General features: G+C 33.0%; 1 protein-coding gene across 3 annotated transcripts in view; it reads right to left on the bottom strand.

Moving 5' to 3' along the window:
• CDH9 (cadherin 9) overlaps window positions 1-17,408 on the bottom strand; it is a 92,005-nt gene that overhangs the window by 33,815 nt on the left and 40,782 nt on the right. For 2 of the 3 annotated variants that reach the window (XM_052703703.1, XM_052703704.1), the window contains exon 3: window positions 11,573-11,867. In XM_052703703.1, coding sequence (XP_052559663.1) covers window positions 11,573-11,867 — 295 coding nt within the window. Of the gene's footprint in view, window positions 1-11,572; window positions 12,001-17,408 lie in introns of all 3 variants that reach the window. The other variant, XM_052703705.1, reaches the window with a different exon arrangement.

Genomic DNA, 17,408 nt, shown 5'->3' with positions numbered 1-17,408 from the left:
GGAATACCCTAAAAGGGAGAAACAACTTTTTCAGCTGTTCATATGAGAAATTTGGAAAGAGCTGTCTCCTCCTTGATCCTAGCAGTAGAAGTTGTAGTTCAAAAATGTTGCAATACCTTACCTATTTATTAAAAATCCTGATAATGAATAGCAGTTTCAATCCTGTATTCAAGGCTATTTATATTTTCTCAATTATAAAATAATAAAATAATCACAAGGATAATATTTCTTCTCTATTGTCAAGACCTTCTTCATGAAGCACAGACTAAAGAATGCCCTTAATTTAATTATTCATGAAGAGCTTTCTGCTTTACTGGCTTTTTTTCCCCCTATGAAGAAGTTAACCGGGGACCTCCATTAAGTCTGTAACTTAAGTCTTCACTTAAAACTCAACAGAAAAAAGAAACAGGTTTCAAGATTTGTCACTTTTTAGGACTACATTTAGAGTTTCCTCTGTATAAGCCCGTACATTTCTATATTTTACACTGTAGTGCAGAAAGATGTGCAACTTTTCAGGAAGAATCTATTTAGCTTCCATTTTGTCTTTCATTTGCCCTCTCATTTTGAGCTTGGCTTTTGTATTTCTTTATTAGATTTTGCAGCTTCTTTACTGTAGATTTCTATTTAGAGGAAGAGAATCTCATGTGTATCTTCAAAATAATTCTGCAATACAAGTAGATAAAAATCTGAACAGTTTCTAGCCTTTTCCAGCTCCACAGACAAACGTGATCAAAAACTGAGTGTTAATCTCTATTTTGACTGTGAAGGTAGTGCTGATGGGCCTGCCTGTGGTAGGGGGGCTGGAGCTTGATGATCTTTGATGTTATTTCCAACCAAAGCCATTCTATGTTTCTATGATACTGTTTTTAGACAAAAACAAAACAATTTTAGAACCTGCATGATTCTATCTTAATGACTATAGATGTGAGTACAATGTGTATGTGTGTGTGTACATGCAGATAAAAAGCCTCAAAATTAAAGTAAAATTTTAGGAGGTGCTAAGTCACAAGAATTTAATGTTATCGTTTTCAGACATTTCATTTATTTTCAAAAGAGTTAAAATATCTACCAAATAATTCACATGCAGAAGTTTTCTTCTTTTTTTCAATGGTGTTGAGAGATAGGACAAGGAGTATTTGGGCACAGACTGGAACACAGGAAGATTCTTTTGAATATGAGAAAAAAGCTTATTTACTTTGAGGGTAGCAGAGCAGTAAAACAAGCTGCCCAAAGAGGTTGTGGAGTCTTACATGTTCTGGAAATATTTAACAGTTCTTGAGAAGTCTCTTGGGAAAAAAAAAAAAAAAAAAAAAAAAACTATCTTTGTGTTTTACTTTCAAAAGACAGTCACATGTTAGCATTATTTCAAAAACTAAGCCTGACATTTTACACTCAGCTGCATAGCATTAGCAACTAAAATGCATACTCAAGCATCCAGAAAGCTGTCTTTGCTTCTAAAAAGGACTGAAAGCTTCTGTGTTCATGAGATTAGATTTAGTGAACAACCCAGAGGTTTACCCTTATGTTTTAAAAGAATAAAAAATGAAATAATACTTCTAAATACAGTTTGTAAATTTGTTTAATGGTGCATATAGACAATTCTCAAGCTGATTTAACTCTGACCTAGTCAACTCCAATTCTTGATTTAGATCTCTTTGTCTATCTGAGAAATCTCATTCTCATAAATCATTTAAAGGAAGAAATTTTTTGGGCACCTAGAATTACTTAATTAGCTTAACTGTATGGTGTGAAAAAAAGAAACAAGAAAACCAGTGGATTTGTGTGATGTAAATAGAAGTATTAATGCTGTCATTTCTACTTAAAGAAACCTACGTTTAGACAACAGATTACTTGTCTACTCTTAACTTGCTTATTTTAATGTTTTCTGTGTTTTAGCTTCAATAAAGATTGTTGCACACCTGTGTTATATTTAATGTGTTGCTTCTGATAGAGGCATAGGTGTTCCTAATCTTATCCATTCTAATTCATCCTAGTTATGCCAATCCTTTGCACAAGCAGTTCAATTGCTGCAAACTCCAATGTGGGTCATATAAATGAGGTCTCATTGCACCTGTTACACTGCAGTCTGTCTTAAAAGAAGCAGAATAATCTGTACATGTAACAGCAGATAAATGAGAAAATTTGGTGCCTGGAAACTGACATCAAGTATAGGATTTGGTATTTTTCATAGCTCTGAAAACAGATTGCACGTGGCTGTGAATAGTAATTCATTTTTTTATTAAATGCTGTATAAAAGACATAAGTTTTTACATGTACTGGCTGAAGCAGCATGGCTGCTCCTTTCTGTTTTCAGAATGTCATTGAGATTTCTACATTTTACTTGTGGGGATGTGATAGGTGAAAGGACCTCATTTGAGCACCCTATCTAAAAGAAAACGTCATTAGGTATGCAGAACATATCCTACTGTACTGTGTTGCAGTGTGAGAAGAAGCACTGATGTCAAGGATTCAGGCCCGTTAGGCTTTTGTTCAGAGATTGGAGTGTTACACTGAATAACTACGGAAGTAAATGGAAGTAAGATGGACACATCAAACAATTTTTAGTGTGAGTATGATGCAAGCAATTTTAACACTAATTTCATTCTCTAGTCTTGAGCTTACTCTTTTTCTTTTTTTTTAATGTACATAGATAATGGGAAATAATAAAATGGTTGCAATAAAGTAGCCAGGTGAATAGTATTGTACTGAATAATTTCAAAGAGAGATAAAAGGAAACTACATTTCTTTTGGAGCAGGACTGAAAATTCCCCTTGGCACAAAGACAGTCACTCTGAGAAATGTTCATTGCTGCAGCAGCAGATGAACTTATGTAGTCTTCCTTTGACTGGTGGGAAATTGAGACAGAGATTAAAGTTTTCATTGCATCTTCCAAGCGTAGGCCAGGCAATTTACAAAGCCTAGAGCCCTATGAAGTACTTTAAAATTTGTCTATTCTACTAATTGCTGCATTAGAACTGCTCTCATCTTATATCTTCCTATAAGAAATAACTTAGATCATGAAAAATGAGCAGGTAGATGCAAATAGGAGCTTAGGGAAGGTTAAAAAATTCACGGTGAGTTGGCAGCAGCTCAGTTTTCACAGAAAAGATATCTGAAAAGTATCTAAGCTTCACTGTGTTTAAAGCAAGAGCCAGTTACCTTTCCTTTCTGACAGCAGTTCTACAAAAGCTCCATTTCTAGCACCAAGACAGTTATTTTTGGTAGGGAGTTAGTAGATGGCTTTGGTTTTCCTCCTGCATTCCTTGCAAGGGATGACATAGTATCTCTATTGTAGTATCATAAGGAATCACAATAAAATAAAATAAAATAACTTAACAAAAACATGTTAAAAAGATCTAAGGATTTAGAAGACAGAGAAAATGGAATAGATAAAGAAATTTTTAGTTTATCTGTGAAGCAGTCTCTCCTGTTTTTCCTGCTTTATTTTGCACTTGCACACTCCTGTCACTTCATGAAAAGTTTCTGACACAAGTCTAACCTTATGTGAACTTATCTGGGGATCAAAGTAGTGAAACTAGTAGTGAGGATGAATTCATTTATTTTTTCTTATGATTATCTGTTTAAGTTTTATTTTCTTAGTTTAGAGAGCAGATGAGGCATAAGTCAAGAAAGTTAGGAGCAGAGATACAGTAAAAGAGTTGCTTCTTTTGTTTATATCTTGAAACTTCCTTATCTGTAATGTGAAAATGTTTTGTACATCTTAAGCTTGAGAATAATTTAAATTCTTCAGAGGCACTGATTTGAATCTTATTAACACTGATTTTTGTCCCTCATTTTTCTGAATATGCAGTGCTTCTCAGTTCTTTCAAATGAAACAGTAATATATTCTACATAAACTGTAAGGGAATAATGATTTATCTGGTGATTTACAAGGAAATTTTCCAAAATTTATAGAAGGTTTTATTTCAATTTTCTCTCCACCTTCATATATATACATATATATCCCAACAATTCCCATATGCTCTTCTACCCTTGTAAGATTTGTCTTATTACTTCTTAAACATATACTTATAAGGAAAAATACTCCTTTCAACAAAAGAAAGAGTAAATTTATGAAATTAATGTTTCTTAAAATAAATAATAAGTATGTAAATCAGGATAAAATGTAAGCAAGAACATATTATTGCAGGTTAGTAAAATAGTTTTAGTCAGATTACAGCAAAATCAAGACTGTCATCCACACATTTATTTATAAACATTTGAAACCAGAAAAAAGACGCAGAGAGAAAATATAACTGTTTCCGGCTGAAAAATGGAAGAAAAAAACTGCCTCCATTAAGTCATTTATACAGATCTATAGATTAATGCTTACTGACATGAGCAAATTCTAAAATAGAAAATAAGATGCTTGCTGTGTTTTGTTTAGTTTTTGTTGTTGTTATTGTTGATAGTTTTGTTTGTTTGTTCTGTTTTTCTTTAATAAACTATCAGCTCCATTTGGTCTTGTAAGGTATTCCAATATGAAACAGCAAACTGTGAGAAATGTGGTTTTATGATTATATGACACTGAACAAGCAATGTAACTAAAATAAATATCAGAATGTAGTCCTATTAAAAAAATCATTGGTAATTATGATACTTAATATTACAAATAAACAATACAGAATGGGTGAACAATGATATTGGTATTTCTAAAACAACCATTGTGTAACTGATGTTGCAGTATACAGAGTACAACAGTAAAAATGACAGTGTGATCCTGTGAGTTTTCTTTCATTTTGATCTGTCTTTTTCTATTTCTCTTTGCATTTATATATTATGCAAGTATCTTTAATTTAGAGTAGCTGTTAAAGGCATGCATAAGCTTGCTGTAATCCTGTATGCCTGAGTCTAAAAGGGTCATATCTCTATTTCATGTATAATATCCCTTTATCAATCTTCACTATCCAGCATTTCAATAAAAGTAATTTCATGAGAAAATGTTCAATTTTAAGTTTAACCATTTAAAATGTGGCCCTCCCTCCTCATAGATTATACAAGTCTTATCATACAGAATTTCTGAATAGGGAAGTGACTTTCCTCAGATCCATAAAATCCAGAAATTAGCAGTGGAGTTAAGTATGGAGAAATGAATGCTAAACTAAATTAGGCATTATCCCTTCCCTTAATAGGATCAATTGAAACACAAAATGTTTTGGAAAATACTCATCAGCCATAAGTTAAAGACCTTTAATGAGAAAAAAATTGTAAGCCTTACTCATTAATATAATCAGGGCAGGTACAGGAGAGTATAATAATATTGACCCAGGAGTCAAAAGCGATTTTAATCCACAGAACATCACATTGCTATCTTACATCTTAAAAATCAAGAACTTTTTATTTTCTGAGAAAAGTGGCTGTCATAGTGAAGTGTGGGGGGTTGTTTTATTTATTTATTTTTACTTTTTTTACTTTTTTAATTTTTTTACTTTACTGTTTCTTTTTTGTTGATATTCGGTCATTTGTATAGGCAATCACATTTTATTTAGACAAATACTTAGATCAAATTTTGTATTGGTGTAAACATGTGTTTGGCCCTTCATAGACAGTCTTTGATGAAAGCCACAAGTTGAAATCATTACATTTCAATCATGATCAGAACTATACTTTTTCATTTACATAAAGAGGGAATTAAGACATTATTCTCCAGACACATAACAAGTACTTGTGTTCTCAAAAGTTTCCATCTATCATATTTCTAAAACAGCCAATTCAGAATGCATCATGCTCAAAATCCACCTGCTCTTCATTGTGACCAAGATTTCGTCTGACAGTTTTTGTTATATTAATTTTAAATGTTGAAATTCACACATCTTGTGTGAACATCCAGCTTTCCTATACTTTCTTTTTTTTTTTAATTAACCTTTATTGTTCTGTCTATTTTTCTCATTTTGAAATTATTTTCCGTTAAATCAAATCACCTCATCTTAACAATCTTGAATTCTTATGCTATTCTATTTACAAACATATCTACAGCAGTTATTAATCAACAGTTCTTCAGTATAGTAGCTGACTTTAATAAGAAAATCCATGCTACTGAGTTTTAGAATCTCTTAAACTTTCTAATTTAATTTTTTAAGTTAATATCACTGTGAGCATTTAGCATAATCATTTCCATAAAAGCTATCTGAAATTAAACTGCAGTCAGCTCACTTCACTAGTTTTGATTGCTTCTAGAACTAACTTTGCTACACAGCATTTTAGGTATACCCATAATGCTGCTGGGGATATGAGTGGATCAGATATAAGCATAGCCAAGTTAATTTAAATGCAGCTTGATGGCTGCAGTGCAGATACTGCAGCATAGGATCAGCATAAACTAATGCACAAATAAGCATTCATCCCTTCTGGGCTTGGATAGGCTATGCTGAAAATCCATGTTATATTCTCACTCTTCTTACTATCAAGCAGGTCAAACATGAGTGAGTTTTGCCTACTGGTATACTGAAAATCACACATTCTGTCAGAGATGTTAGCTTATATTTTTCCCTTGTGTGCTCTAGATCTAACTATTCCAAGAAGCAGTCAGTAACACAGTGAGAGGTATGTAGTATGATATAGAATTTGAATAAGAGATACATAAGCATTCGGAAAATAGTTAATGGCAATTTCAGTTCAACTTCTCAATCACAAAGACATTTTTCTGAGTGTTCAGGAATATCTGCAGTTATTGTGGTTAACTTTACAAAAATACTATAGATTTAATATTTATATTTTAAAAATCTTTAGATATAAGATGCAAAATTGATTGAAAGAAGTCAACAGTAGTAAGAAAATGAAAATGCCCCTGAAATTTTTTACCTCATCATTGTGAGTACATTTGTCTCTGAAGAGGTACAGTGTATTTCTGTAGTTCTTTCCAGTCAGAAAAACAATTTGATTAAGCATGCAAGGATCTGTTTATACGTAGTTATAAAAAATAACAGTCATCATCCTGAGTATTTATAGCGTGTAACACAGTACTACACTGACTTTTTTATTCTACGTTCTCTGCTTGAGATTCTGGATTTTGTTTTACAGTTCTTATTCTCTTCATTTGTTATAGAGGGTCTTAAAGAGGCACTTAATTCTTTCTTCAAAAGCATGGGTGTCCAACCTTTTGGCTTGCCTGGGGTGCACTGAGTGAAGAGGAATTTTCTTGGGCCGCATATAAAATATATAATATATTTAACCTATACAAATAACAAAACCTCCTTTATTTTAAAATATTTTTATTAAAACATCAAAAGTGTAACAACAGAAACTTAAATGGGATTCTGTTTTTGTGAAACTAATGAAAGCATTATTTTATGAAATAACACCAGCCAACTTAAACAAGAAAGCTAATATGTCTGCTTAATAACAAAACCTACGTGTCTTCAGAGGTGTAAGTGGGTTGAAACTTAGTAATCAGTGTTTTATTCACTCAGTGGAACAAGAGTAGTAACATGTAATACATGTGAGTTTCAGTTCAACTGAGTGTGTGTGGAGGGTGTGAGAGGCAGTTAGCACTTCTCTGCTCCCAACCGTCTATAGCATACCATTGTTGCCTAATGAGCCCACATTCAAATTATGCACAATAAATTCATGAAAAATGAAAAATATCACTAAAAGTCACATCATAATATTAAAAATTGTGAGGCCACATTTCTAGCTGTCCAGGAAGCCATAGGTTGGACAAAAAAAAAAAAAAGGCTCTAAAATCTTTTAATCTTCTTGAATGCACTTCTGTCATCTCAGTCTTTTCTTTTTCCATTCCATTTTCACTGTTTCCTGATCTTCTTTTTCAGATATACTAATTTTCCTAATAACAGCAACCCTACCAAGCATTATTCACTCTGTAATTCCTCAGGGCTGGTTGCTCTTCTGTCACCATTTATTTTACATAAATCTATGACATTAAGATTCATTTTAAATTCTGCAGTCCAGAACATGTTTCCATACCAAATTTAGCTACTGGACACCTATCTCATTTACTAACAGCAGTGTGTGACAAAAACACTCAAGAGATTATGTGTTGAGGTATAAGTAACTTGATTGCATAACTCACAATTGAAAATTCTGAAAATTTGTGTGTGCAACATGCACTATGGAAAATATAATTTGGACTGCATATCCATACAAGAGAAAAGTAAGCAGTTGCTCATTAAATCTTTTCTATAGCATTAAGAATTATAACTGCTTAGATATCATAATGCATTGGATATTTTTTAAAAGTATATTCTCCTACTGTGGAACTTTTGACCCAAGAGATACTTCCATAGCCCATTGCTAACCTGCATTGGTTTTGAGTCTAATTTTTGTTACTTTCTTTTCTTTCTTTCCTCTGCATTTCACTGTATGCACTGTTTAGTGCATTTTGCTGGCTTATACTAATCTTTGGTTTTTTTATCCAGTTAGTTCAATAACTACATCATTTTCATTCTGTATTTTATGTATGTTTTTTGTTGTGTGTCTTATGGAAGCGTTTGAGTACAATTTGCTCACTTGTAAATTGCATTCCCCTTAGGAGAATGATTTCACCTTCTTCCTCCCAGGTCATTTACTTCAGTCATGGCATCTGCTTCCTCATCTGGAGGAACATGGCAAAGAGACTCCAAGGAAGAGTACCTTTTCATATTTCTTACCAACCTCAATGTACACCATGCTGCTTTTTATGACTGACTGCAGAAATACAAAATTTCTGCTCCTTGAATTCACTGATCTGGATTTAGGGCCTTCTTCTCTGCTGCTTTGATAAGTTACAAAATTACTTTTACTCACTCAAATTCAGATGCTAAAAATTGACATTCTGGTGTAAATTTATAGTTCCAAATGCAAATAACATCAAAGCAGAGCAAAAAACAACTCATATTCCTTTTTTGCCTCCACGCTGAAAGCTACTTACCACTTAAAACCATTTTCTGTAGTGCTGTCTTCACAGTAAAACTCTTTACTGCGTTTTTTCATTGACAATTTTTCTATTGAAATACATAATTATCTTTTATCTTCTTCCTTATCGTTTATAGACATTTCATAGACTTAAAATTTCACAGACAATTCTAAGGCACTAAGTCCTATATCTTTCTTATGCTTTTCCACTGATTCTTAGGAGATTGGACTAAGCATTAAGATTTAACATGGACATAATGTTGTTTACTTCATCTATTCCAACATAATACCTTACTGAAAAGAATATTTCAAGTTAAATATGACATGTGCACTGACAACAATTTTACTTCACAAGTCATCAGGAAAGAAAATTCTCAATTGGAAAAGATTTTTCTGTTTGCATGCATCCTTGAAATAACTATTTTACGACTCTTCACATTACACATAGTACTGTAGGAATTCCACTGTCATTATAAAAGTGTCAGGTTACATTATCATACAATCATAACATGGTTTGGGTTGGAAGGGACCTCAAGAATTATCAAGTTCCAAACTTTTGCTGAAGGCAGGGCTGCCAACCTCTAGATCAAATACTAGATCCGATTGCCCAAGGCTCTGGTCTTGAACACCTCCAAGGATGGGCATCCACAACCTCTCTGGGTGGCCTATTTCAGCACCTCACTACCCTCTCTGATTAGATATCCCCCCTGATATCTAATCTAAATCTCCCATCCTCCAGTTTAAAACCATTCCCTTTGTCCTATCACTATTTGTCTGTGTAAAAAGTTGATTTTTCTCCTGTTTATAATCTCCCTGTAAGTACTGGAAAGCCGTAATGAGTTCTCCCCACAGCCTTCTCTTCTCCTGACTGAATAAGCCCAGCTCCCTCAAACTACCTTCATAGGAGAGGTATTCCAGCCGTCAGATTATCCCTGTGGTCTTCTTCTGGATCATTTCCAAAAGCTCCACATATTTTTTGTGCTGGGGGCCCAGACTTGAACATACAGTACTCTGCCCTGCTAGGGCAAAGAATAGGAGGACAGTCACCTCCCTCGCCCTGCTGGCCACCCTTCTTTTGAAGCCTAGAATATCATTGGCCTTCCAAGATGCATGTGGACACTGTTGGCACATATTACAGTTTTCATCCATCAGGACACCCAGGTCTTTCTTCACAGAGCTGCTCCCAGTGAGTTCTCCCAGCTTGTACATATATCTGAGATTGATGACACAAGTGCAAAATCTTGCAGCTAGGTTTGTTGAACCTCATTATGTTCACAAGGGCCCACCTTTCAAGTTTATCAAGGTCATTCTGGATAACATTCCTTCATTCTATCATCTGCACTACTCATCTTGGTGTCATCAACGAACTTGCTGAGGATACACTCAACTCCATCATCTATGTCCCTGATAAAAATGTTCAAGTGCATTGGTCCTAATAAGAATGGACTTCTGGGGGACTCTGCTCATTACTGCTGGCCTCCACTGGAAGTAGATCCACTGACCACAACCCTTTGACAGTGTCCTTCCAACCAATTCTTTATTCACCGAATAAGGAATAATTCATACTTCAAATTGATACGTCTCCAATTTAGAGTTAGGGATGTGATACAGGACCATATCAAAAAGCCTTGCACAAGACCAGGTAGATGACATCAGTTGCCTTTCCTTCATCCACTCATGCCATCCATCACAGAAGGCCAATTACACTTGGTGATAATTATTAACTTCAGGAAATTATTTTTGCAAGGACACATTGGTTGCAAATATTCATAGGTGCTTTTTTTTCTGTCTGAGAAATAACATCATCCAGGGCCTATTTTGGAAACCATTATACTAATTCATGATAAGTAAATAACTCTTGATATATTCCTTGTTATTTGTTCCCCATTGTCCCAGGTATTTCAGACTTAATCATCAGAGAGATTGTCTCTACTGTAAATGATTAAAATGCACAGATGATCATTATTAACTCTAATGAGTGTATGATTGTGAATGCTATCTATGATGCTATTATTTCTACCAAGCTCAAAGATTTATTATACTTTGAGGCTATATTTCTTACCCAACTATTAATGGAATTCCACATTTTTCAGCGCAGCTGTGAATTGCTTTAAGCTAGTTATTTTTAAAAAAAATTAAATTTATCTAACTAAATATCTTATTTATTTGGGAAAGATGTTCACATGTTTGGTATCCTAAAAAAAAATAATAATAAAATAATGATAATCATATTAATGTTGATAACAAAGATCTAAAAGCAACAATCCAAAACGAAATCCTTCAGTATTTTAGCAAGATACTTTGCATCATTTTGATACATAAATTGATTTGAATACTTACTTCCTAAAAGTGGCTCATGTCTAAAGCTACAGAAAGGTTTGGAAGATTACACATTGTAAATATAATGAAAATGTATGTTATAGAAACAACACTCACAGGTGTGACAAAACTGATAAGACAATTGTATATTTTACATTCCTTGCAGGTCCAGTGGGCTTAAAAGAGCAAAAGAGCAGCTTATAATGTAGAAAAAGGATTTAAATGTGGATAAAGATTAAACAAATAAATAAAAACATGAATCAATCATTTATGTTATCCTACTGACAACAGAATTTTTTCCTTGGATTTTTACAGAAACTAAGTATCTCAGATAAGAAATTATTTGCAATTCCAAATCAGCCCAAAAATGTTTGGAATCTACATAAGGATAATTTTTACCTACCAACTCCAGACATCTCCGGGATACTGGCGGTGTACAGATCCTTGGTGAATTTTGGTTCATTGTCATTGATATCGTGGATTTTAATGATAAATTCAGACTCTGGCTCCACTTGTCTTCCAGACTTTCTGTCTATAGCCTTGGCACGTAGCACATACAGGGACTTTTCTTCTCTGTCCAATTTCTTCGCAGCATGAATATCTCCTGTATTTTCATCTATAATGAACAGACTGCCAGCCCCATCTCCTGTTAATATGTATTTTAAATTTCCATCTCCTTTATCTTGGTCAGTGTGTAGCTTCAGGGAGGTAGAAAAGAAGAATTCTATAAATATATGTATTGTTATTACAGACCAAATCATTCAGCATATATGAATAAGTCTGTACAATCTTGACTGTAATTGGGGTCAGCAGTGGTTATCTTCTGTTTCACTGTTGAAAAAATTACAAATTTGTGACTCAGTAATACACAAAAAAATATTTCTAAACAAATCTGTAAAGACATGAGGAAATATAGAAGATGATGTAGTAATGTTCAAAATTAAAACAAAAGATAACACTTCTTTCAATGGCCTATCAAGAAAGTGATAGTAATCTCCTTATTGAAAACGTTAAAGATGAAAGGGAGTGTAAAATCCTCAAGTTTCTATTTGGAGAATAAATCTTGTTTTCCCATTTATTGACTGTTGATGATGCACTCTTGCATTAGTATCTTGTAACAAGAAATAGATTTTAAGGATTACAGCTTTTGAACTTCTCCAGATCACTTATAAGTGTTTTGCTCTAAGCAACTTGTGTTTCTAACATATTTCTTTTGAAAGATCTTGCTTCAGTTGATTACTACCTTCCTTCTAGTCCTCTCCACATGGGTGAAATAATTCTCAAGAACACTAGGAGGTAAATTTTCAAAGCATTGAGTGGAATTTTACAGTTTTTTTCTTACTACACTTCTACATAAGAGTTCAAAACAGTATGCTTATGAGCTTAGAGTTACTGATAACTTGCTGTACAATACCATTGTGAAAAAGTGCTTCAAAACATCATCCAAAGCAAGGCCTTGAGACGGTCTCAGATTTTAGAAATTCTGATACAATGCTCTTTTCTTGAATTCTACTCCTATAATTTCATTTACAGGGGTATACACTTGCTCTTTAAAATCATCTGCAGTACATGTCCCTCAGATATATGTTTACAGTCCCATTTGACCACAGCTCAGTAGCCTGAATGTTTTGGATATGGATAGAAAGAATCCAGCTTTTTTTCTTTTCTCTGAATAGATTGTAGTATGTCATCCACCTGAAAATATATTGTTCAGTATCAGTAAAGGCTTTAGTCTAGATTGTCCGTAAAGCCAGAAAAGTTATTTTTGCCATTTTTTTTCCTCATTTCTCTATCTCAGTCTGTGTTTATCTCCATGTTTCATAGCTGAACCACTTCATCTTTCCACTACTCCACCTGTACAAAGGCTGATCGCAGAGGATTTTGTTAAAATTCCTTCACTTTGATTTTTTCAACTGATTTTACACTGTAATTTAACACTATTAACACATGTGAGCTGATTATTCTCTTGTTCTTTTAGAGGAAAGAATGGATGATATGACTATCTGAGCAATTTTAATACCTACTGTATTCAGTCTACCACTGTAATAAATCTCCATGAAAATTCTTAAGGATTAAATACAACGTGTTTGAAGAATGTAATACAATATGCATATAGCACTCACAAAAATCCTCAGTGGCAATTAGCCAGCTCTAAGGAGAATATAGAAAAAGTAAATTTAAAGACTGCATCTTAGTACAGAATGTGGAGTATTATGTAATTAACAAACAGAGTTAATTAAAAGCATTTGAGTATGAAACCTGATCTTGTTTCCAGGGCAAAGAAAAAGAAATCAAAGTAGATTTATGTGTATCTCAAGTGCAAAATAGAGAGTATTACTTTTGGTCAGATGATCTTGTCTTGTGTCATACAGCACAATTTCTGTGCACTAGGAAACATGAAGCCTGGGGATAGTGTTGTTGAGGTTGTGGCCTCAGTTAGGCTTACATCCTTATCCTTTCTTAATGTTACTTAAACTTATATATATATGTTCAAATGCAGTTATTGATATAAATTTCTGTGACTTGTTATACAAATTAAACTGAATTCTGGCCTACAGGTAATATCTGCATTGCAGTCTGCCTCGAAAACTGCATGTGGAGGGACTTAACTATCAGGAGTCTTGGTCTTGAATTTTCAAGAATGTGATTTGTCCAGAGACACTGGAAATTTTCCACTTTTCAAAATAAGCAACCATTTCTGGAACAAAATATTACACTATTCTGAACTAGGAAATGAAAGAAAAAAAAAAACAAAAACAGGGTAGGAAGTGAGATGAGATTTTTACTACTTTTTGTATTATTTAGAACAGAAAACCAAAATCTGTATTTAAATAAAAATGTAATGTAAGAGTGGAATTATATCAGAAACCATAAATATATAAAATGCATTTTATTTTCATTAGAAATTGTACCTGGAATATTATGTTAATATAATTTTATTTGAAACTGTGGTAATGCTGTGGATTAACCTTGCATCCAGCTAACCACCACACAACCTCTCACACTTCCAAACAGAATGAGGGAGAGAATTGGAAACAGTATAGAACTCATGGGTTGAGATAAAAGCTATTTACTAAGACAGGTAATAATGTAGTTCATATCTGAATAACTGTTAAATGCTTCTCTCAGGCATCTCTGCAACCTAAAGAATCATTCAGAGAATATAAAAATGACTTTAAAAACAGTGTTTTTCATAATAAGAATCCAAATACAGCTATTCACAGTTGTTTATTCCTACAAACTCTTTCTAGATCTAGAAATCTGTTCTTCTACTGCAGACTGGTCCCTTGTATAAAAAAGAAGATACATGTAGATAGGTAGCAAAAAATCCAGACTGTGATTGTAAATAGTGCTGGCTTGCCAAACTCATTTTGATTGTTCATTTGAGCAATTCTTTTGGTAATCCAGAATCAATGACCTTTTGCAGTGGGGCAGTGATGAGCAAGTAGTGGGGACACTGATCTTTGTACATTAAAAAGTGATTTTGTAAAAAAAAAAAAAAAAATCTATCCACCATCATTCCCTTATCCTGCCTAACTATACATAGATCCTAAGAAAATAGGTTAATTTATTTTATCTGGCATTCCAAACTGCTCACAAAGATGTTCGGTAGATCAAACTGTGATGGATGCTTTAAGGTTCCCCTGATTTCATGTTTCTACCAGATTTTAAGCAGAATTTTCAAGCACAGTAAATTTTGAAATAGAGTATGATTTCCAGGCAACATATTTCTTTACTCTGTTGCCCACTTTCTATTAACAAGACCACTGAAGTACAAGGTACCACTTATTCCATACATGTCAATTTCTAATTCCCTTGAATGTTTTATTTTAACTTAGCATTCGATGAATTTTCATTAAGCTATGATTTAAGTTTGTAGCATTAGAGTTTGTGAAAAAATGGATTTATTTCCATATTAAAAATAAATAATAATAATTGCAAAAATCAAAACTTCTAATATGCATCTGATATGAACAAAATACTAGTTGTGTAAAATTTAACAATCGAACAATTCTCACTGTAATAAATCTATATAACTACCAAATATTATTTTCAATTTACAAAACAGAGAAACTCCAGATAAGATTGCATATATTTATGTAAAATAAATATAAGGTGAGATACAGTTATAAGAATGTGATGCAATTTAATTTTGACTGGTAGATATAGATATAGATATAGATGATATGGATAGATATAAATATAGATATAAATATAGATATAGATACAGATATAGATATAGATAGATAGATAGGTGTAGATATAGTCCATTCCATTCTATATCCAACATGGAGTCATTTGAAATATTTTGAAATGAATTTAACATTGAAGATGTTCTGCTATTTATCTTAATTATCTTAATTTCTTATTATTCTTTCACACGTATTTATTTTGCTGTAGTCTCCCGTGTTGCTGCTTAAATGCACTGTCAACACAAACTCTCCTGAGGATCATCAGAGACAAAAATATCAGTAATGGTTATGGCAGTGACAATTAGCTTTCTCTGTAACAACGTATGTCTTAGGAATGAGCATATTTTAAATCTTCTCTCAATCTTCTTTCTTTATTTGCATATGAAAAATATGCATCTCAAATTACCCTTTCTATCCAGTTCTGCAAAACTGATTTTTTGTTTGATGTGATAATCAAGATCATGATATTTTCCAAATAAATCTTGACATAAATATACATGGGTTCATGTTACAATATGTAAATGAGTAGAAAGACAACAGATGATCTCAGAGATCTGTAGCATAATTTTATTTGCCCTAAGTTAATACCTTGCACCTTTGATGTCTTCAAGTACTACTCAATATTTATCAACAAAATGTAGTTACAACACATAACTTCTTGCTTTCAGGATTATTACAGTCCATAACTCCTCAAAAATTACTATCACTACACATGGTAGAAAAGAAGCCTATGTTGAAAGGAAAACAAATTTCTTAAATAGTCAAGTTTAGGAATTGTTATGGAAAGAAATAAAAGTAGCAGAGGAAAAAAATTGCCTGAAGAAGCCAAAATTTAAAAGTTCTTGACTGTTGCTTAACACTTCAATTTTAGTTTATAAAGTCTTATGTAAAATGTGTGGCAGAAAGTAACAGTATCAGAAAGTAAATTTTTTCAATTTAGGCAGACATATAATAAGTGGAAAAGAGAAGAATAAGCATTTAACAAATTATTTAGTAATATGAATACACTTTCCCCATTTTGAAAAAAAGAAATCTTCAGACTTCATTTAGATTTCATTCTAATTATAATTTATTTCTGTACAACAACTGTTGTAGAGGAAAAAGGAAAAAAAAAAAAAAGAGAAAGGTGAGCAACTTATTACTATTGAGATGGACAAAGAGAGTGCAAATATTTATTTATCAAAATTCAGAAAGGTGGTATGTTCTCACCTGTGGAGAGGAATGAGAAGAAATGAAGGACAGAGATGCCTCAAGAAGAGGATAGATCCATGTTTACATTGAGGTTTACACTTCTGTATGGTTTACAGTATGCCTCTGTATCATGGTATCGAAAAAGGGCTATCACTGCAGATTTCTTATCTCCACTGTCTTCAAGCAGACATTAGAGCTGCTTGCTCTTTTGCTCTCTTCTATCTGCCACAGGCACAACAGTGAAAATGTGAAGTGTAAATGCTGCTGGTTAGTTTGTTTTGAGGCTATCACGAGTCAGCAGAAGAAACTTGGAAGCCATAACAGAACTTTTTTTTTTCCCCATGAAACTGAAAGCTATTACAAGAGTTATATATTGATATTATTTTTTTTTTTATCAAATATATTTCTCTTTAAGGATTTGTTGAACCATCTGCAGCCGTCCAAACATTTTTCTGTTCATTTTGTATTTCATGTGCAATTTATGCCTCAGATGGAAAAAAAATTCCCTCCAAACACTATTCTCAGCCTCTTAGTTTGTAGTACAGTTAAAGTTATTCCCATATGCCAGTCACAACTTTGTCTTTCCTAGAGAGTCTATTCCTTGAGTTTAGCTTTCAATTATGGCATAAGGCAAAATTCTTAAGTAATGTATAATTTAGACTGAAAAGCTTTTCCATAATATTTATGTAAGGCAGCATTATATTAATAGTTTAACAGTTAGGAAATAGTAAGTTTTGGCTGTAACATATCCAGATAGACTGATTCTGTAAAATATATAGGGAAACCTCAGTAGTCTGCACATGGTATACATGTTCAAGTGGCAAAGTGTTCTAAGTGGTAAGATTTAGCATGATT

Source organism: Tympanuchus pallidicinctus, unplaced genomic scaffold (assembly GCF_026119805.1).
Source record: "Tympanuchus pallidicinctus isolate F22 unplaced genomic scaffold, pur_lepc_1.0 scaffold5, whole genome shotgun sequence".
Lineage (NCBI taxonomy): Eukaryota > Metazoa > Chordata > Aves > Galliformes > Phasianidae > Tympanuchus > Tympanuchus pallidicinctus.
The sequence above is the reverse complement of the archived record's forward strand: the minus strand, read 5'-3'. Positions and strand labels throughout refer to the sequence as shown.